We start from the raw sequence: 21709 nt of genomic DNA on the forward strand, positions 1-21709 counted from the left end.
TGGTTTTGGCCCGGGCACAGCAATACATGTTTGCTGATCTACCAAGGATAGACAGTAGCACCGAATGGAGCATTGAATTTTATGCAAGCCACACACTGCCCACGGTGGAAGTGTGGATGAACACCTATGCATGGCAACTGTTTCTCCCTGATGTTGAGGACCTCTCAGCATGTCAAAATACGGAGTTGGCGACAGGATGGCGCGAACGCAAACTGCCCAGGTGGCCGTGGTTAGTGGTGGTGATCGGGCTGTATCAGGCCTGGCGCGAGAAGTTGGGACGGCGGGTACAGGCAGTCTAGAAGGCCCTTAGGAGCCTAGCAAGGCCAACCATTGGTCCCTCCAAGGCCTTCTGAGTGCTTAAGGTGACTAGCCTCGGTGCAGGCCATGAATCTTCAAACCACCTACTCTGTACGTGCAGTGGCTGAACCCCTGGAGCGCAGTGGGCAGCGCAGCACACCCAGAAAGATACCAAGCACGCTGACCACTGTCGCGAACGCTGTCATTACTCGCCTCACATCATACTCCGTATTGAGATTTCTATACCGACGAAAGTTGCCCTTGAGTTTACAATCTATCGCACACGTATTTCTGTGCTCGTGTCTTTGCTAGTTGCTCTTCTCTTCGTCTGCGTTACAGCTAGCACCAAACGGACGTCCCCGTCCCATTCGGACACTTCTTTGTTTTCAATCAACTGGTCGCCGCTTTCCCACGCACGGTTACGTTGTCACGGTCGCTCTTTATCCAGACCAACGAACACATCCGCTGCTCAGACGCCGATTCCACTTGCCGAGACGAGAAACGAGGTATCCCAGGGAAAAGAGCAGGGACGATGCAGGGGTAGAGACATCCGGATATTGGCAACCCGATTTACTCTTTAACGAGGGGGGACAAAACTCTAAAACGAGTCTCAGGAAGTGGGCACCTGCTTTGGGCCATCTCGACGACATACACATGCGTTCTGCTGCTCAGCCTGCGCTGCAGAGACGATGCCGCCGATAACGCAAGGAGACAAGGCTTCCAGACAGTCGTCCGCCGGCAAAGGCTTCTTCAGTAGACGCCATCGCGACAAGGTCGATAGTCGCTACGATGGAGGGAACCCAGCCACACTGGATCCAAGCACAAACGGCTCCTGGACTTCGAGGCATTCCAAGAGAGAGTCAGTGGCCTCGATTGATGGCCAGGATGGAGATTTGGGCGGCCTCAACATGACCGCAGGCGTCATCACCTCGATACCATACTCCGCGACCGACCGATCCCAAGCCCCTGTGACTGTGGACTACCTGCCTCGAGATGATCAAATCCTCACGAGACGAGAGCCCCAGCCGCACCAGCTTGCTCGTGGGTCCGACTTTCATCAATATCCCGCGTTCAGTTCGTCGACGAATGGCTCCTCACATCCTACAGGGCCTCGCCCGCCGCCGCATACAAATGCCAATGGTGTCACCATGGCCACGAGCCAGGCAGGAGATCGCGGGACAAAATACCAACAATGGGGTCGGCCTGGCAGCAGCAACGGCCCTCAACACGCCGCTTATGATTCAATTTCCACGAGTGACTCTTACGGGGGAAGCCGACGGAAGTCGATTGACGGTGCCAGCATAAAATCTACTGCCTCTTCGGCCACCGCAGGATCAAGCCTTTTTTCTTCTGACAGATCTTCAAGAACAGCCGTGCCATCACGTCAGGACTCCGACACTTCTATCGGAGTGGTCTCACCGACGCATTCCCGGCTATCCAAGCTTAGTTCGCATGCCGGCTGGCCGGCGCAACAACATTCACCTTTCAGTTCGACCACCTCTTTCAATCCTGCTGGGTTCTATCTTCCTAAGCCGCAAAGCGACGAGGAAGTTGAGAAGTTGTTCTTGCAACTCATGCATAAGCGTGGTTGGCAGAATCTACCCGAGCAGGCGAAGCGGCAGATGATGGCGTACGCGCCTGCGAAGAAGTGGACGCTGGTCCATCAGGACAAGTTGACGGAGTGGCAGGGCGAGCAGAAGAGAAGACAGCAGGCTCGCCAAACGGGTACGTTAGACGGTCCGATATCGAGAGACGTCGAGGGCACTCCGGAATGGTACGTCAAGAAGATTTTGGATAATAGTATATCTGGGAAACAACTTCAGAGTTTGAGCGTCAGCTTAAGAACACAACCTATCAGCTGGGTCAAGGCATTCATCGAAGCACAAGGCCAGGTCGCTTTGACCAGTGTTTTGTTAAAAATCAACAGACGCCAGGCCAATGGCCCGACTCCAGTCACCACTACCGGTTCAGCAGAAAAGGATCTCGACAGGGAATACGACATTGTCAAATGTCTAAAAGCCCTGATGAACAACAAATATGGTGCTGATGATGCTTTGGCGCACGATCAGATCCTGGTTGCACTGGCTACGTGCTTGATATCGCCACGATTAACCACACGAAAGCTCGTCAGCGAGGTATTGACGTTCCTGTGCCACTGGGATCAAGGCCAGGGTCATCTGAAGGTCCTTCAAGCGATGGACACGGTCAAGAACCAGATCAACGAAAACGGCCGCTTTGACGCTTGGATGCGTATCGTCGAAGTCACCATCGATGGACGAGGTAAGATGGGCAGCCTGGTCGGGGCGAGTGAGGAAGTTCGCAGTGGCGGGATTGGCATGGAAAACCTCTTGATGGAGTATGCTGTCGCTACGCTGGTCCTGATCAATATGCTTGTCGATGCGCCCGAACGCGATCTGCAGCTACGATGTCATATCAGGGCTCAGTTCATTGCCTGCGGCATTAAGCGGATACTGGTCAAGATGGAATCTTTCCAGTACGATGTCATCGACAAACAAATTGCCAAGTTCCGCGAAAATGAAGCCATTGACTACGAAGACCTGCTCCAACGAGAAGGTAGCAGTATGGTGGACAGCATAGAAGGTGAGGTCAAAGACATGACAGATCCCATGCAAATCACCGATGCCATCATGTCCAGAGTACAAGGTAGCAGGACGCAAGACTATTTTATCTCTGCCATGCAGCATATGTTACTCCTGCGAGAGAACAACGCGGATGAAAGGTTGAGAATGTTCCAGCTGGTTGACTCTATGCTCAGCTATGTCGCCATGGATCGTCGCTTGCCAGATATGGATCTGAAGCAAAGCCTGAACTTCACGGTGCAGAATCTTCTGGATAGGCTGCACACCGATGATGAAGCCCGCATCGCTTTCGATGAAGCGACAGAGTCAAGGCAGATTGCGGAAGCCGCCATTGCCGAACGAGATGAAATGGCTGCTCAGATCTCCCTTGGTGCTGATGGGTTGGTCAAGAAATTGCAGCAGCAAGTGGAGGAGCAAGCCGCCATCATTGAACTGCAGTCAAGGCAAGCAGAGGCGCTCAAGTCTGAAGTTGCTGAGCTCCAGCGCATAAGAGCTCAAGAGCTCCAGCGAACCGAGCTTGAAACTCGTGAACTGTATCTCATGTTGAGAGATGCCCAAGAAATTGCAGCTTCTCGTACCACCAGAGAGGGCAGTACCGGTCAAGATCCAGCTCAGATGCAAGGCATCCTGGACAGAGAGAAGCTGATGGAACGCCTGGAGCGCAATCTCGAACGGACCAAGACACAATTCAAGCTTGAAGGGAAAGTCTGGGGCCAACAAGGCCCGTCGGATAGACTCAGAGAGCTTCGTGAGAAGATGGATGATATCGTTGATGCTGATTTCCAGGAGAAAACGAAGAGGCACCTCACGAATAGTGTCATGGGTAGTGTCCACCGCAGTAACGCTCTGAAGGGATCTAGAAGAGCTGCATTGGAAGCGCTGTCCATCAGCGAAGAGACCGAAAACGATCACGAGTCTGGTGACGAAGATGAAGCAGTTGTTTATGAGAAGCCACGCCTAGTTGAACTGTCAAGGCCCAAGATCCAAACAGAACAACAGGCTAATTTAATGGGCGAGCTCACTTTGAAGGTTAAGAAACTGGACGAGGATAGTGATGATATGACAGCGGACAGCGACGGCATCACAACTGGACCTTCCCACCCAAGTCTTGGATCTGAATCCCCCAAGACGCCCATCGATGAAGCGCATGGTGAAGCCAAGTTCAATGGTCCTCCTCCCCCTCCACCTCCACCACCGCCACCGCCCCCCGGGTCATCGGAGCCTTCTCCAGCTCTTATACCTGGATTCGAGACCGGTGCACCTCCTCCGCCGCCACCGCCGCCTCCTGGGATGCCCTTTTCACCTGTCGCCTCGCCAATGCCTGGCTTCGCTGGAGGCCCGCCTCCACCACCTCCACCACCACCGGGTTCACTTCCTATGAGCCCTACATCACCTGCTGCACCACCACCCCCTGGCGCTCCGCCGCTTCCAGGAGCCCAACATGGCCATTTCCTTCCCCAGTCGCCTGTTGTACCCATGCCTATGCTCAAGAACCCTATCATGCGTCCCAAGAAGAAGCTCAAGGCTTTCCATTGGGATAAAGTAGACACACCGCAAGTCACAGTGTGGGCAAGCAGTACGAGCACGGAAGCCAAGGAAGAAAAGTACCGCGAGTTACAAAGAAAGGGTGTGCTCGACGAAGTCGAGAAGCTCTTCATTGCCAAAGAGATCAAGATTATTGGCGCTGGTTCTGGCAAGGGCAAGAGTGACAAGAAGCAGATCATCAGTAGTGACATGATGAGAAACTTCCACGTATCAATGGCGAAGTTCAAGAACGCCTCCGCTGATGAGGTCGTGCGAAAGATCATTCATTGCGACCGAGAAGTGCTCGACAACAACGTGGTTATGGACTTCCTGCAAAGAGAGGACCTTTGCACCATCCCTGAGAATATTGCGAAGCTCATGGCCCCATACAGCAAAGACTGGACGGGCCCTGATGCGTTGACGTCTAAGCGGGAGCAGGACCCATCCGAGCTGACCAGGGAGGACCAAATCTATCTTCAGACTGCGTACGAGTTGCACCATTATTGGAAAGCAAGAATGAGAGCTTTGGCCTTGACCAGGAACTACGAAATCGAGTATGACGAAATCTCGACGAAGCTCAAAGAAGTCGTCAATGTATCCGAAGCCATCCGGGATTCGACCTCGCTGATGAGCGTTTTGGCTCTGATTCTCGATATCGGTAACTACATGAACGATTCGAACAAGCAAGCATCCGGATTCAAACTCAGTTCATTAGCGCGCCTAGGCATGGTGAAGGACGACAAGAATGAAACAACTTTTGCAGACCTCATTGAGCGAATCGTGCGCAATCAGTACTCTCAATGGGAGGTCTTCGTTGAGGACATCTCTGGAGTGGTTCCTGCAGCGAAGCTGAACGTGGATCAACTTCGGCTAGATGCGAAGAAGTACATCGACAACATCAAGAATGTTCAAGCTTCGCTGGACGCCGGAAACTTGAGTGATCCTAAGAAGTTCCATCCTCAAGATCGTGTGGCTCAAGTGGTTCAGAGGTCGATGAAAGAGGCAAGGCGGAAGGCGGAGCAGATGCAGCTATACCTGGAAGAGACTTCACGAACGTACGATGATATCATGACCTATTTTGGAGAAGATAATCAAGATGAGAATGCCAGGAGAGACTTCTTTGGTAAACTCGGGGGCTTCGTTACGGAGTGGAAGAAGTCAAGAGAAAAGAACATTGCCATGGAAGAGACCAAGCGACGTCTCGAGGCTAGTATGGCTCGGAAGCGGGCGCAAGGCGGATTGAACATTAGTGGCAGCGCCAGCGGTGCAGAGACTCCTGGCAGTCCTCCTGCAAATGGTGCCATGGAAGACCTGCTAGCCAAACTTCGAGCCGCTGCGCCACAAGTCAAAGACCAGCGCGACCGAAGAAGACGTGCTCGACTAAAGGAAAAGCATGACCAGAGAATCGCTAGTGGTCAACAATTGCCAGAACTTCCGACGAAGGAAGGTGTCGAAGAAAGTCGCGGGCTAGCCAGCGTTGGGGAGAAAGGCAATGAAGATAGCTTGAGTGCGGAAGATGGTACAAGTGGGAAGGGGGACGTCAGCGAAAGTGAAGATGTGGCCGATCGAGCACTGAAAGCTCTCCAGTCAATGAGAAGCTCTGCCCCATCCCCTGGAGATGAGATTGATGTTCGAAGACGACGAGATGGTGCCGATGAAGAACGGAAAGCAAGGAGAATGCGAAGGCGGACGGCACACCAAAGCAGTTCTGCTCGGGACTCGGTGCAGTCACCCACCAAGAGTGCCGCAGCGGATGACGAGGCCAGACTTGATGGAGAGGACGAGGCATTGGTGGATGACAAGAGGTCCTCCGGTGGAACATTGAGTCCAACGATGTCTCAACCTCCACCCGCCATCATAGTCAGTCCCACGCCAGATGAAGAGCCGAAAGAAGATTCAAAAAGAGAAGACGTCCCTGACGGCACATCGTGAGATGAGATGAGAATGTGGGAGGTATGGTGAAAGAAAACCCATGGGAAAGGATGGGAAGCATTCACGTCCGGTTGACACTTTGTAGTATGGATCAAGGTTCTTCTTATCTTGGATTGAGAAAACGAGAGAAGTGTGGTGTGTTATCACTCGCCTACATTATCTGCTGTTTATTATAAGTTACTATTTTATTTGAGACGGAGGGAGAGACGGAGTACAGCAGGAGAGAAGATACCCCCATCCATTGAATACATCACTATTAATCCTTGCAACTTTGAGGGGATGTTTTCCTGCTCTCCGGACCGGCAGCCTTATGTGCAGTTGACAACACACTGACAGGCAAGCCCGAGATCGTTTGTGGCTCATTGAGGCCGGCCCTTGCTCAACTCGATCTCGGAGGGTGCTGTCATGATGATGGCAGGCTCACTAGGCCAGGCTGAGAACACCACGCTATACTGGAGCATTTCAGGAACGAGTTGGGGGTTTTGGTGTTGGATGTGACTACTCGCCATGGAAACGATCTTGTGGCCCATCTCGTGCCACGAGCGCAGCACTGGTTCTCTGGTGGCAGAGATGTGGACTGTATGTACGGAGCACTGCAAGTACTCATCTCCCTCCCCACGACTTCAGAAGGCTCTGGCACCGGGCGGAACAGACGAGCCAGCACAGGGCATCTGCAGGGTCAACTAGAACGTTCCTTTGGTGGTTCGCAGTCGAACAGAATCAGGCAAGCCAATGGGGAGGTGCATGTTGCTAGAGCTCCCCACACTACGGGACGGTCTTTCTCCCCTGCCTGAGGCTGCGCCCCAGAAATTAGCTTCGTCTGACAAGCCCTTAGCCTCCTCACTGCGCCCAATTTTCTCGCAGCAACTGCCTGGCCGTGCCCTAACAGCCCTTATGTCCATTGGTCAGACAGCCGCCCTATTCACAGCCCTCCAGGCTTCTTTCGATGCGATTCCATAGGACCCACTCGATATTTTGGAGGCTTCACAGCAACATAGAAATACTGCCAGCCTCTCTCCGACTCTTCAGCTTTTTCTCCCACAACCATCCTCTCGCGAAATAGAAATCCTGTTCTTTGCCTGCCTTGCATTAGACATACCTCTTTGCTGTAAGTACTCTCCATTGTCACCGACAGTTTGTCTCCGACGACAACTCGCTGCGTTTGTTGTTGGCTTGATTCCACATGTTCATGTGAGATCAAGGTCAGCGCAGCCTGACAAGTTCCAACGCCAAACTGCTCTACCTGCCAACGCATTTCGGCTTCAGGTCAAACTGACATCTATGTTCTACAGTCCTCAAGATACCCCCTTCACATCCGCAAAGATGGCTCCCAACGAGACCTTCGAGTTCCAGGCTGAGATCTCTCAGCTACTCTCCCTGATCATCAACACCGTCTACTCCAACAAAGAGATCTTCCTGAGAGAACTCATCTCCAACTGCTCAGATGCACTCGATAAGATTAGATACGAGGCTCTCTCAGACCCAAGCAAACTGGACTCGGGTAAAGACCTCAGAATCGACATCATCCCAGACAAAGAGAGCAAGACCTTGACCATCCGGGATACTGGTATTGGTATGACCAAGGCTGATCTCGTCAACAACCTCGGTACCATTGCCCGATCTGGCACCAAGCAGTTCATGGAAGCCTTGACTGCCGGTGCTGACATTTCCATGATCGGTCAATTCGGTGTTGGTTTCTACTCTGCATACCTCGTCGCCGACAAGGTCACTGTGATCTCAAAGCACAACGATGACGAACAGTACATTTGGGAGTCCAGCGCCGGTGGTACCTTCACCATCACCCAGGACACCGAGGGCGAGCCTCTCGGCCGTGGTACCAAGATGATCCTCCACCTCAAGGACGAACAGACCGACTATCTGAACGAGTCCAAGATCAAGGAAGTTGTCAAGAAGCACTCTGAGTTTATCTCATACCCTATCTACCTGCACGTTCTCAAGGAGACCGAGAAGGAGGTCCCAGACGAGGACGCCGAGGAAGTCAAGGAGGAGGATGAGGAGAAGAAGCCCAAGATCGAGGAAGTGGATGACGACGAAGAGGAGAAGAAACCAAAGACAAAGAAGATCAAGGAGACCAAGATCGAAGAGGAAGAGCTCAACAAGACGAAGCCAATCTGGACCCGCAACCCCTCCGACATCACTCAAGAGGAGTACGCTTCCTTCTACAAGTCCCTCTCCAATGACTGGGAGGATCACTTGGCCGTCAAGCACTTCTCCGTTGAAGGTCAGCTTGAATTCCGCGCCATCCTCTTCGTTCCCAAGCGTGCTCCTTTCGATCTCTTCGAGACGAAGAAGACCAAGAACAACATCAAGCTTTACGTTCGACGTGTCTTCATCACTGATGATGCTACCGACTTGATCCCTGAGTGGCTCGGCTTCATCAAAGGTGTCGTCGACTCTGAGGATCTTCCTCTGAACTTGTCTCGTGAGACTCTCCAGCAGAATAAGATCATGAAGGTCATCAAGAAGAACATTGTCAAGAAGTGCCTCGAACTCTTCAATGAGATTGCCGAGGACCGCGAACAGTTTGACAAGTTCTACTCTGCCTTCAGCAAGAACATCAAGCTCGGTATCCACGAGGACTCCCAGAACCGCCAGTCCCTGGCCAAGCTCCTCCGCTTCCACTCCACCAAGTCTGGCGAGGATACCACCTCCCTGACCGACTACATCACTCGTATGCAGGAGCACCAGAAGCAAATCTACTACATCACTGGCGAGTCCATCAAGGCTGTCTCCAAGTCTCCATTCCTCGACACTCTCAAGGAGAAGAACTTCGAAGTCTTGTTCTTGGTTGACCCTATCGATGAGTACGCCATGACCCAGCTCAAGGAGTTTGACGGCAAGAAGCTCGTCGACATCACCAAGGACTTCGAGCTCGAGGAGACCGAGGAGGAGAAGAAGGAGCGTGAGAAGGAAGAGAAGGAGTACGAAGGCCTCGCCAAGAGCTTGAAGAACATTCTCGGTGACAAGGTCGAAAAGGTCGTCGTCTCACACAAGCTCATCGGCTCTCCTTGCGCCATCCGCACCGGCCAGTTCGGTTGGTCTGCCAACATGGAACGTATCATGAAGGCTCAAGCTCTCCGTGATACCTCAATGTCCTCGTACATGTCTTCCAAGAAGACGTTCGAAATCTCTCCCAAGTCACCCATCATCCGTGAGCTCAAGAAGAAGGTTGAGGCCGACGGTGAGAACGACCGCACTGTCAAGTCCATCACTCAACTCCTGTTCGAGACCTCTCTCCTCGTCTCCGGATTCACCATTGACGAGCCGGCCTCGTTCGCCGAGCGTATCCACAAGCTCGTGTCTCTCGGCTTGAACGTCGACGAAGAGGCCGAGACATCCGAAGAGAAGGCCGCTGAGGAGGCTCCTGCTGGCGAAGCCACCGGCGAGAGCGCCATGGAAGAGGTTGACTAAGCAACTCGCCCGCCCGAAACGTGTGATGTTCCAATTGACACGCTTCCTTGCCGCTGCTGGTCACATTGTATCATCTTTCGAGAAACGGCGTTCTAAGGTGTTTTGTTGTGATGATATCTCTCTACCTGTCTTTCCATCAGCGATATCCCAGGACAATGGAGAAATGGTTTGTTTTGAAAGACGGACATGACGAACAACAAAAAGCAAAGCGAAACGGTGGGCACGAATGAAATGCAGGCTATGGCAGTACTCGTAGCAAAGAAAGCATTGGTAGTTATCGAGGGCTTTTTTCTTTTCTTAGCTACTCGATAGTCTTTTCTTATTGTACTTCCGTGCGTAAGTAATCCTCAATTGATTGCGGTTCAAGCAAAATTGATTTTTGAGTATGGATGAGTCTTGACCTCAGGTATTCCCCGCTACTACTGTACGCGTGCTGAGTTATTTTGTTGACCAGCCCAGCCGCGCGTCTTGCGCAAGGCGCGACGAGGCTGAGGTTCCTATCTCTCTTGTCGCACAGCCTCGTGACTTCATTCTCTGGGTCTGGATTTGAGGGCAACGACAGCATTCGCAATATCAATTGTAAACTTGACCTTGGTCGAAACACCGACGTTGCTACCGAACTCGCCAAAACACCCATGACCGAAAAGGTGTGGGGCATTGCATATCAAAGCCCTCAGCTGTGTTGCCTCTGGATTATTCACGACAGACAACTGCCGATAGCAGGGCGTGAGATTTCCGAAGCAGGCTTTACATCGTCAGCTTAGAAGGGTGACCAGTTAATGGACCTGGGTTTTCAGCCACAATAACAAGTCAGTGCTGTGTGAAGCCGTAAACCCAACTGCCGAAAGACAAACACATCATGCCAAGGCAAGCGGATACATCCCATTTTTTGTGGCGAGGCGAAGCTCCAACCTCAACATCTGCCTGAATATGGACATCCATCAGGTCCATGAGAATACTGTGCAGTAAGAGCACATTGATGAGATACTCCTGATAAGCTGGTGTCAGTGATGAACACATAGGCTCGAGGTAGCTCACTGTTGTGTCCCGGGGGAGTCGAGCAGGTTCTACGAGGCCAGGAACATTGGCGGAAACCTATACCACATCGCGTCAGTGTCCAGGGACATATCCCTTCCTCCGCATCCAATTCAGGAGACTACCCCGGAGAGCCAAGACAGGCCAAGCACCACCGCTGCTTGTGAGCGGTGCTTCTGTCCGGGCTATTCGCTCCCGGAGTATAGCCACCGTCACCCAAGGCCTTCTCATCTCTTGGCCTGCAATGTGAACTGTGGCCAAGCACCTCTCAGGGCTATCACAAGATGCTCCAAACTCACCACCGGGATCCCAGGGCAGCTTGTTGCTCATCGCCGAGATGATTGCCGCTACCTGCTACCGAACGCATGGCCTCCAGGATATCATCCGGCGGGGTCATTGTGCGGTTTTCCAACGCCCATGCAACAAAGCCATTGTCAGGGTAGGTCGCTAACAAGCCCCACGGGGAGCCCGGGAGGACCCTGTTCGGTCGTGCGCAGACTACTCGTATATATTGAAGACCTGCCGTCATGGTTGATGGAATCCCCTTGACCGTCACCCATCTATAATGCAAACACAGGAGTAGCTCTCCTCTTCACACAGTGACTCCAACGCGCAAAACTTCCGCCATGGCTTCGTCAGGACCTATAGCGTCCGTAGCACTACCTACAACGACGCTCAAGGCGTCCGAGTTTGATCATCTGGAGCTCGATCCCACCAAGAGCGAAGGTTCGGGCATTAGCGATGAAGTCGACTGGACCGACGAAGACGAGACGCGCATACGAAGGAAGATCGACAGACGCATAGTGCCCTTGGTCACCGTGCTCTATCTTCTATGCTTCCTCGACCGAGCAAACATTGGCAATGCCCGCATCCAGGGGATGGCCGTCGACTTGGACCTGGTCGGCTACCGATTCAACTGGGCACTGAGCGTTTTCTACATCGTGTACCTGCTCGTCGAGGTGCCGAGTAACATCCTTCTGAAGCACGTTGGCCCAAAGCTCTACATTCCGATGCTGGTCATGGGCTTCGGTTTCGTCTCGATGTGCACGGCTTTCGTCAAGTCGTTCAACACCCTCTGCGTCGCAAGAGCCTTTCTGGGCATCTTCGAAGGCGGCACCATGCCGGGAATTGCATTCTTCCTCAGTTCGTGACAGGAGTCCTTCGATGTTCAAGGTCACACAGACTGACAGGTTTTTACAAAGGCACTTTCTACAAGAGAAGAGAATTGTACTTCAGAATCGGCATATTCATCTCGGCGGCTTCGATAGCCGGTGCTTTTGGCGGTCTTTTTGCCACTGCTTTGGCGTATGTCACCAGCTCGTTCGGCCAGATCATCATGAAGAAAAAAAAGCCAGTGCTGACAACTTCGTGCGAACAGTCGCATTCCTCGATGGGGTACAAACTCGACACCGATCCACACGTAAGAGCGTCCCTTTTACTTTGATAACGGTCAAGAATCGACGAATCAGGCTTTGCTAACCGTTAGAGGTGATGATCCAGATGGAGGAATATCTTCTTCTTTGAAGGCCTGGTACGTTGTGTGCCTTCTCTTGGGTGTGCGGTGGGGGTTCAAGCGTAAAATGTGCTAACACTATACGCGCGATCCAGCTCACCATGCTCGTCGCGGGTGTCGCTCCCTTCCTGATGCCTTCCAATCCGCAGACATGCATGTTCCTGACCGAAAGAGAGCGGCACATTGCCCATGAGCGTCTGATCCGTGAACATCGAGCGGTAAGTTTTGTTGACCACAACCGTCCCAAATTCGCCGTGTCCTTTGAAAGAAAGAAAGAAAAGTAAAGAAAAGAAGCTCACACAAAACTCTTACTGCCCGCAGGATCCGCACGAGCGAGTACGACTGCGGCACATCAGGGCCGCCATCTTCAATATCAACAACAACATTGCGGCGCTGGGCTTCTTCATGATCAACGTTACCGTGCAAGGATTGAGCATCTTCCTCCCGACCATCTTAAAAGATCTCGGCTGGACCTCAACAAAGGCCCAGTTGTACTCGGTGCCGCCGTACGTCGCGGCGTGTCTCGTCGCCATCGCCATCGCATACATCAGCGACAAGACGCGCAGGCGAGGCGTATACCTGGCGCTCTTCACCGTTCCGCCCATCATCGGGTTCAGCCTGCTTCGGTGGAACACGAACCCCAGCATCCGCTACATGGCCATCTACTTCATCACCACCGGTGCGTTCCCCGGCGGGCCCGGCTTCATGTCCTGGGGCATCAACAACAGCGCCGGTCCCGCGACCAGGGCCGTGGCCACGGCGTACATTGTGTCCGTCGGTACGGGAGGAGGCGTGTTGGCAACGTATGTCGTTTTTCCTTTTCGTCTTCTTGTTGCTTGTTTCTCTGTCGTTGCCCCTGTTTTCTTTTCTCGTTTCCTCCTTCCGCTTTTGTTTTTTTTTTTCAAAAGCTCCGTCGACGAAGAAAACTGACGTCAAACCCCTTCTTTTTTTTTCTGACTCGACACAGTTGGACGTACCTCGTTCGCGACGGACCCCGCTACCCGATCGGCCACTCCATCAACCTGGGCGCCCAGGTCATCGTGCTCGCCCTCGCGACGTTCGGCATCCTCTACAATCTGCGCGAGAACCGCGTCCGCGCCGCGGGCAAGCGCGACCACCGCCTGGAGGGACTGACGGAACAAGAGAAGCGGGAACTGGGCCACCATCATCCCGAGTTTCGGTACATTCCGTGATCGTGATCGTGATCGTGATCGTGATATAGTTGTCATTTCCATCCAACACGGCGCAGCACAGCACAGCAGAGAAGAGCACGGCACGGCACGGCAGAGCAGAGCAAAACTTTTTGCCCCGAGATCGATAGATATCGATGGAAGGTTACAGAGAACAAAGTCCATGAGAACATAAGGAGATCTGGCTGGCTGGCTGGGTTGGTTGGTTGGTCGGTTGGTTGGTTGGACACCTGGTTAGTGGGTGGGTGGGTAGTCCAGTGAAGTGTGCTTTTTGCAGTGGCAACAAGATGGGTAAAAACTGAACGTTCAACCCAATATGAATGAATCAACGAATCAATGGATGAATGGATGAAACGTTTCTCTCCGTTTCTCAATGCCTTGAAGAAGAACGTCGTCCTCTTTCTCCCTCTTATGGGAAAAAAATATTGTACAGTTTATTCACTTTAGATACTCTCTCTCACTCACTCACTCACCCACCCACTCAGACTTCCATTTTCAGGCATTTCGATATACTTTCTACACTCAATGCTCAAGGTATGTTCATAATGTACTCGGTGCGCTCGTCGTCAGCTTGACGACGCTCTCTTCTCCCGCCGGTAAGTGGTGTATATGTACCCCCTCCACTCGTGGAGCCTCGTAGCCTTTGTATCCCTCGTTCACTGTGTATACCTACCTACCTCAAAATGTCCAGCTAGGTTAGGTGATCGGTTACTCGACGCAGTATACCTCCATAGATATACATAGGTGGATTGTACTAGCATCCGGCAAATATCTTCCTTGACCAAAAATGGAGAAAAATCCAGGCTAGCAGACAAAGCGTCTTTGAACGACATAACTCCACGTTCTATGAGTACGAGGCTGTAACGGTTTTCCGACACTGCCAGCCAATATCACATGTACCCACCATACTCAATCTCCACCTCTTTCCTCTTTTCTTTCATGGCGCGTGCTGGAGACGCATCAAGTTCAAAAACCAACAAACACATGCGTTGACATCATCATCAAGACTTTACGTGACCCTGAAAACCCCCAACTCTTGACATGACAATCGATGTTGATCAATCACCCTTCAGATCTTTGGCTTTCAGCACTGCTGCTGCCCTCGGCAACTCTCTTCTCGGCTGCAGCAAGTTTGTCTTGCGTCGCTTTGAGCTCCGACTGTAAGCTCTTGATGTACACAATGGCCATCTCGACCGTGCTGGCTTTGCTTGTTCCTTGGTTGGCGCTTGACGTCTTCGAGTCGCCTTCGCCCGAGTCCTGTGAGCCGGCCTTGTCCTTTTTGCTCTGCGAGGCGAGAATTGAGGGAGGCAGGAGCGCCTCGATTTCTTTCAGAGCAAGGTTGATACGATTTCGTCGTCCCTGCTCTGCAATCTTGTGTGACGTTCGTTTCGACGTGAGGTTCTCGGCCAAAGTGTCAGGATAAGAAACTCCCGGTAAATGGGTGCCCTCGAGGATATTCTGGTAATTAGATTTCGATGCAAGATACAAAGCACTCGTCTCAGCCGATAGATGTGCCATGCCCGGGCCTGTACGTTCGAATTAGAATGCGGCGTTGACACTCAACGAAGGAATTTATCACTCACCAGTCGCAGGAACTAGAGGGCTAATGCTGGGAGAAATCTTGGGTCGCAACGCCGGAGATATCGTGGCAGAAGTAGTACTCTGGCGCTTCTTGCTGCTACGACCACCGCGGGACTCAACTTTGCCAGGCTTTGCAAATGTGTCGGTAGAGCCGGACCGAGTCAAGGCACTTCGGGGAGTGCTGCTGGCGCTCCACTTGGGTGTCTTCGCGGAGAGTGTCGGCGTGTTTTCACTATCATCGCCATTTCTGGTAACATCGCCATTATCTGGAATGGGTTGCTGCGCACCCGAAGCGGCTGCATCGGGTAACATGATGTCCTCCATCGGCTCGTCCATCGGCGCTACAGAGACATGTTGTTCCAGCTGCTTTGCAGATACGGGCTGTTTACTCGGCATCCTCATTAGGGTAGCTGGAGTGACAGGGTTATTAGACCCCTGAGACGATACTTGTGGCCGAGGAGACCGCGGATGCTGAGGAACGGGAGGTGGTCTCATGACTGCTTCAGATAATGATTCGGGGGACACCGAGTCATCGCTCGGTTGGATGACGGCACTGTTGGGTGCAGATGGATACAAGTTCGATGGCTGAGCACCATGTGGTAATAAGGTTGCGCTCTTGTCCAAGGACAAGTTGCTAAGGGATGGTTGTCGGCTCCGCGCGTGCGGCTTCAAGGACGGGGATTGTTTGACACTTCGTGGAGTTCGAGTGACCGCAGCAGCTTTCCTTCGAGGTCTTTTTGCGCCTGCCGCCGTGGGAGGCGCCGGTGCTCCCTGCTCCCCATTGGGATCGACAGGCGAAGTCGTCGTGCCGCTATACACTCCTTGCGCCTCGATGGCAGGTGACGTGAGAGGACTGAAGAATTCATCTCCCAGCCCAAAGTCATTGAGGACGAATGTGCCGTCCAAGGGGGTTTGGGCCGGGGAGACAAGAGGCGTAAACGAAACCTGGAGAACATCAGTATCACGGGCATTCTGCAAACACCAGTCTAACATACCTGCCGGTGGTCGAACAATATCTGCCCGTTATTTCCCATTTCGTGAGCATATTTGGCCGCTTGCATCTCGGCACTCACGGGCGTTGGCGGAACATGGAACTGTTGCGGCATTTGCATCTGCTGAAACTGCTGCTGGTACTGGCCATATTGCGAGTCTGCGACCAAATGATCTTGGAAGTTCAGAGACTCGGTAGTAGAGGGCATGTTTATCTGCATCTGTTCCGCACTGCTATATGCTAGATCGTTCGCATTGTTACCAAAACCGAGTCGACCCATCGGGGTGTCAAGCCCGGAATGTCCATTGTTCATTGTCGCATATTGTTGGAAATCAGTGTCCAGATCCAGGAAATTCGTGAAATCGTCATCTCCGATCCCAGCCCCCAGCCCATCATCTTGCATTTCGTGAGGCCAGGCCGCATGCTGATCGCCCTCCTGGGTCATTCTCGAGTCGCCCTGGTGTGTGGGAGTTGCCCGCAGGTGGGCTGCGGGAGGGGGTAGTGGGAATACACGGCTATCAGGTGAGGCGCATCGCTGAACTGCGACAGAACCGACACTGAAATTGCGTTCAAGCGGAGGACTGAAAAATGAAGTGGAAAGAAGCGCAGCCTCGTCTAAAGGAAGAGTGGAAGGAGAGTGTGTAGCTTTCGACTAGTCCACCCGCAGGGTAAATTCGAGACTGGCTGCAACAGGTGTCGACGAGCAGGATGGTCCCGAGGGAAAATGAGCGAGAACTTAGATGGCGGGCACAACCCCGCCGTCCATGGGCGTGGGTACTAGTGAGTAGCTCCGTCAAATGTGGCCACTCTCACAGTATCAAGTCCGAGTGGGCGGGCAGAGTGGCACTGACCTCCATACAAAAAAGTCAAACGAGCGTGGTCCGAGAAGTCAGCGAGACTAGGATATTTAGGTACCTCAACTCCCTGAGCAATAGGTTCTGTACCTACTATGGCGACTCCTTATCCTAGCTAACTACAAGGAAAGACGCTCCGTGGGGCAGTTCGGATTCAAGAGAAGGACGACCGGTGGCCAGCTTCCTCACGACGAGATCAGGTCTACTCGTTGCGAAGATGCAGAGGATTACAAGTCATTAGCATGTCGCTGAGAAGCGAGTCGGGATGGAGGCACTGTAGAGAAGACGACGGTGAAGATGCCTGGTGAGCCACACTATCACGTTAGGGGTATCCGTACCTGGGGAGGCGTTGCTATACCGCTCACTTTGGGCTGACCCTTTAGGGCTTTCAGGCCTGAAACCCACGCTCACACCCACGCCGGACTAGTTAAGTTAGTTAGTTCGTTCGGGCTAGTGTGTCCCAATCGAAGTCAGCGAGCGCGTAGAGTGGGATGAGCAGCAGACAAGGAAAAATTCTGGCCATGTCGTGCTGCCACCATCTGCACGGGCCAAGTCCGACACGGCATGTCCCTGAGTTCGGGTCCAAAGTGAGCTTCTTCCACCAAGAGGGCGATGTCTAGAAGAAGCAATGGCTGACCACCGTGACCCCCGAAGCAGCATTCCGCTCTGACTGCTTCTCACAACGAGAAATTAGGCCTTCCTCAGGTGTTGAATCTCGGGACGTTGTACGGAGAAAATGTCTTGTACACATCTCATCCAATGATGCCGCAACAATTCCCTACCAGCTCCAAATTCTAATCCGGTGGCGTGCAGTAGGCCGATTCCCAGTCCAAAACCCTTTTTGCTTCTCCCGTCAGACCATCCTATCTATTGTATATCGTATCCTGGAAGCCCTCATTTACAGGCTTATCTCTTGATTGGCCGTTTCCGTCTCCGTACAAGTACTTCCATCGCAAAAAGCACTAACTTAGTACTTTGTAGCGAACTGCATTCCGTAAAGTTTGTTGCTCACCAAATCGAACCCAAATACTCTGGGGCAATCGTGGTATTCCGTCGTTTGTCTTCGTCCACCATCATGTCTAAACCAAAAGCCTTCCTCAAGAAGTCGAAGGCAAAGAAAAAGGAAGAACAAGTAAGGCGACCCCGTGTCGCGGATGTCTGTCCGCACATGCACAGAGTGCTAAATCTTCTCTAGCCTCTAGAGACTGCCGATGACTTCCAGGCAGCTGGGGTCGATTTCGAAGAAGCTGCCGGAAAATGGAGAGCAGGTGATGCTGTAAAGTCGTTGCGGTTCTTTGACAGGGCAGTCGGTGTATATAGCCAGGGCTTAGAGAAGTTCCCCGGTAGTCTCGATCTTGCTTATAACAAGTATGCGCCGCAGAGACAGTTTGCAACTGTGAAGATCAGAACCACCAAGCTAACTCCTTTTCAGGGCACGGGTGTTACTGGAGATAGCCACTCACCCTATTTTGGTGCAACAGCTCCCAGGCCCTCCCTGGGACATTCTTCAGCAGGCACTCGAAGCACATCGCTACGCCCTGAACCTTGACCAGGACAATGCCGACACACTTTTCAATACTGCACAGGTCTTGACAGCAATCGCAGAGGCGTCAGCTAACGATCCTGATCGACCAGAGCAAGAAGCATTGCAAGCGCTTGAGGAAGCCCTAGAGCTCCAGACTAGATGTCTCGCCGTCCAGGAGTTGAAACTTGAGGAATCCCTCCAGCTACAGAGTGAGGCAGCCGCTCAACCGACTTCGGGTGGGAGTCAAGTTGATGTCGCCGAACAGGTGGACAACACCTCCAGTGATGGTAGCGATGATGGTGGTGCCTCACTGAACACCAAAGCCGCCGACCAGTGGTTTGCAGTTGTTGAGCCCGTCACAAAAGAAACGCTTGTCGATACCATCCTTGCCGAGTTGGGCACTCTTACCACTCTTTGCAGCATTCTATCATCTTCGACTGTTTCCGCGCCTACTACCAGCCTAGCGTGGATAGAAGAATTCTCATCAAAACTCATAAAGGCGAAGTTGCCGACTCTTTTACAGGATGCTGATCCCGAGAGACGGCAGGAAGTGGCACTGGCAAAAGCTAACCTTGTGTCGGCTCTACTCGAAGCCGGCTACAGATCTCAGTCGATTGACGCAAACACATATAAACGAGAAAGAGACGAAGCTTTCAGAGATACGGACCTGGACTTGGAGAAGGACTTCTCGGCATTGTTAGCTAACGCAAATAGCCTCGTGGCCTTCAATGCGGCCCTCAGCGACGTTGACACGAGTGCTTCTTCAATATCTCAACGGTGGAACGCTCTTTCAGCGGCCATAGCCAATCTCGCTGCTGCTTCCAAAATTTCAGGTCCAGTGCCAGAAGACATTGCTGAAACTCATTCGATCCGTGGGAACTGCTCGCTGTTGCAGTATCAGTTGGGATCACCGCCGATACTCTATCAGCCGGCTATCACAAACAAACCACAGCTTCTGAAAAACGCCGATACATTCTACAGGAATGCCAGCAAGCTATATCAGGTTGAAGACATGAAGGCAGTCTGTCAATTTCGAGGGCTCGTGGCACAAACATTGATTGCAGGCAGCGACTTGATGTCAGCTCTAGCCTCCTTGAGCACTACGAAGAGTAAAGAGTGGGTGGAGAGCCAAATCCAAGAGATGATTGACGAAGGGCTTCTAGGAGCCATTAAGGAACAAGGGGGATTGTCGCAATAAGAGTGGCAGCCGGATCGCTCAGCCTGGTAGACACCAAGTCGAGCCACGGAGTTCTAACCTGGACTATAAGTCCTCCTTCACAGAAGGACTCTAGCAGAATCTTCACAGCGAAGGATGTGTCTCTGCGGTGCCCTCCGTGTCCAACGGCGTTCAGGAGGCAGACTAAATCACCGACCGACGCGTCGGCGTAGTCGATAACAAAGACAGACCGAGACCCTTTACACTTTTTGCCTGCCGCTGCTGTTGAACGCTTTCCCATATACGCGATCTGATCGAGCAGCCAAGATGACAGAAGTGCCGGCACATATCGAAGGCATTCGCGGGTTAGACTGCAGAATATCCTCTCACAAACATGAATTGGTAAAGGTACAGAAGCTGTACTTTGCACACCGTTACAAGGCATGTGCTTCTCTGTGTGAACAGTTTCAAAGACCCGAGGCAAAACACCCACCACCCAACAGAGATATCTCTGCTGATACTGGATAGATTCATCCCCTCCACGGGGCTTTTCTTTGGTTCTACAAGGCAATATCATTAGAAGCAATGGGTCAGATCGCACACGACTTCTCAAACAGTAAGCCTCAGCTTCTCGACTCAGCGCAGGAATGTTTCAAAGCCGCTCTCAGTTGCCTGCCAGTCCCTTATGCTTCTGCCGAAGGCGGTTCATACGACCAACTTGAAATTACGCCCTCTGTTGTATCCGACTCTCCCACTTCGAGCAAACTGCGAAGTCCCTACGTCTCGCCGAGTCCAAGCGTTGTTGAAAGCCTGTCGGCGCAGTCCAAACTCATCAATGGCCTCTCATACCGCATCCCATCTGCCCTAGCATGTGAGTCTGCGCGCAGCCTGTCTATCTCGCTACAAACCACTCCTACTTTCCAGAGAGAAGATGAAAAAGAAAAAGAAAAAGAATCTGGACATGGCGATTTCGCTGCACCGAAGACACCCATTGGACATAAACATCGACTTTGCCAGAGTCTTAGTTTTACTCATTCACTTCAAGACGACCTTGTCCCTTCGCCACTCTTCAACCGCAACCAGAAACGCGCCCAGATCTACTCATCACGGCCCGAACTTAGTCGTCGACCTTTGCCTCCTCTTCCCTTCGGCCACAGTACTACATTCGCCGTGGAAGGCTCCCGTGTTGTGCAAGTTCCGCAATGGGGCATGCGTAAAAGTGCCGTCCAGACTCTCATCGCTAAATACGAAGACACCACACCACTTACTCAAACCCCATCCCCACGTCGGATCACTCAGAACAACACCAGCGTGTGTTCCCCGGTGACACCCCGCTTCAGAAGGATACGGGATGCATTCAGCCCAGACCCACGTAATGACAGTCTTGAAGCATATCTTTCATCCGCGGATCTGACCCGTTACAGCCTGGGTATATCTGACTTTCGCACACAGTTACGTAAACACATCTCCTCTCTCGAGGTCGAGGTCAGGCGTGTGCGAGATCTGCAAGCGCAACGCATGGCTAGAAAAGCTCAGAGGAAGCATAGGCACACAAGCTTTTGGACCTTTCAACCTGCGAACCGGCTGGTCCCAACTTTGATACCGTCAGACACCGAGAAGAAAGGAGGTCTAGATGATCCTGTGACTGCCGCAAGAAAAGAGCGAATTGAGAGATTGAGGAGAGAAGGTTGGAACGTTCGCAAGGAGAAGTACGGTTTCAAGGGAGTGGAGTGGTACGAGGCATTCAGATGTCGTGTCGAGAAAGAAATAGCAGAATACGAGAGGGCTCAATGATGAGGCGATATGCTGATCCATGGAAGAGGAGCGCACACACACCTTCCGAGCTTGTGAAAGCCTCCCACGCCAACTGGGGATAGTAATGTTTGGAGCTCACGATGTATGACGGATGACTTTGACAGACACAATTGGACGTCAATTTGGATCGAGTGTGCACGAGATGCAAAGCAATGATGAGGTGTACCGAGTGCTGGGAGGAAGTAATGATCTGAGCATAATTGTTAACTGTCGCTGCATTGGTCCGAATTGGGAATTGGGTCCTTGCGCAGTTCGGCCTGAAAG

The 21709-nt window shown here is 52.4% G+C and overlaps 6 protein-coding genes across 6 annotated transcripts; 5 read left to right on the forward strand and 1 right to left on the reverse strand.

Moving 5' to 3' along the window:
• Positions 1–986: 986 nt before the first annotated feature.
• Positions 987–6353, forward strand: PV08_00744 (uncharacterized protein; the record flags this gene model as incomplete). Its single annotated transcript, XM_016375109.1, has 1 exon — positions 987–6353. The coding sequence occupies one exon, from the start codon at positions 987–989 to the stop codon at positions 6351–6353; it is 5367 nt and encodes a 1788-aa protein (XP_016240385.1).
• Positions 6354–7676: 1323 nt separating this feature from the next.
• PV08_00745 (hsp90-like protein) lies at positions 7677–9785 on the forward strand (the record flags this gene model as incomplete). The annotated part of the gene is made up of 1 exon (XM_016375110.1): positions 7677–9785. One exon carries the CDS (start codon positions 7677–7679, stop codon positions 9783–9785), a length of 2109 nt encoding a protein of 702 aa, XP_016240386.1.
• Positions 9786–11446: 1661 nt separating this feature from the next.
• Positions 11447–13526, forward strand: PV08_00746 (uncharacterized protein; the record flags this gene model as incomplete). Its single annotated transcript, XM_016375111.1, has 7 exons — positions 11447–11963; positions 12023–12125; positions 12199–12240; positions 12321–12351; positions 12429–12551; positions 12655–13136; positions 13301–13526. The coding sequence occupies 7 exons, from the start codon at positions 11447–11449 to the stop codon at positions 13524–13526; spliced, it is 1524 nt and encodes a 507-aa protein (XP_016240387.1).
• Positions 13527–14585: 1059 nt separating this feature from the next.
• Positions 14586–16540, reverse strand: PV08_00747 (uncharacterized protein; the record flags this gene model as incomplete). Its single annotated transcript, XM_016375112.1, has 3 exons — positions 14586–15049; positions 15107–16049; positions 16100–16540. The coding sequence occupies 3 exons, from the start codon at positions 16538–16540 to the stop codon at positions 14586–14588; spliced, it is 1848 nt and encodes a 615-aa protein (XP_016240388.1).
• A 1484-nt stretch (positions 16541–18024) lies between these two features.
• PV08_00748 (uncharacterized protein) lies at positions 18025–19672 on the forward strand (the record flags this gene model as incomplete). The annotated part of the gene is made up of 3 exons (XM_016375113.1): positions 18025–18081; positions 18145–18317; positions 18382–19672. 3 exons carry the CDS (start codon positions 18025–18027, stop codon positions 19670–19672), a joined length of 1521 nt encoding a protein of 506 aa, XP_016240389.1.
• Positions 19673–20215: 543 nt separating this feature from the next.
• PV08_00749 (uncharacterized protein) lies at positions 20216–21424 on the forward strand (the record flags this gene model as incomplete). Its single annotated transcript, XM_016375114.1, has 1 exon — positions 20216–21424. The coding sequence occupies one exon, from the start codon at positions 20216–20218 to the stop codon at positions 21422–21424; it is 1209 nt and encodes a 402-aa protein (XP_016240390.1).
• Between the last annotated feature and the right edge of the window lie 285 nt (positions 21425–21709).

Source organism: Exophiala spinifera (assembly GCF_000836115.1).
Source record: "Exophiala spinifera strain CBS 89968 unplaced genomic scaffold supercont1.1, whole genome shotgun sequence".
NCBI lineage: Eukaryota > Fungi > Ascomycota > Eurotiomycetes > Chaetothyriales > Herpotrichiellaceae > Exophiala > Exophiala spinifera.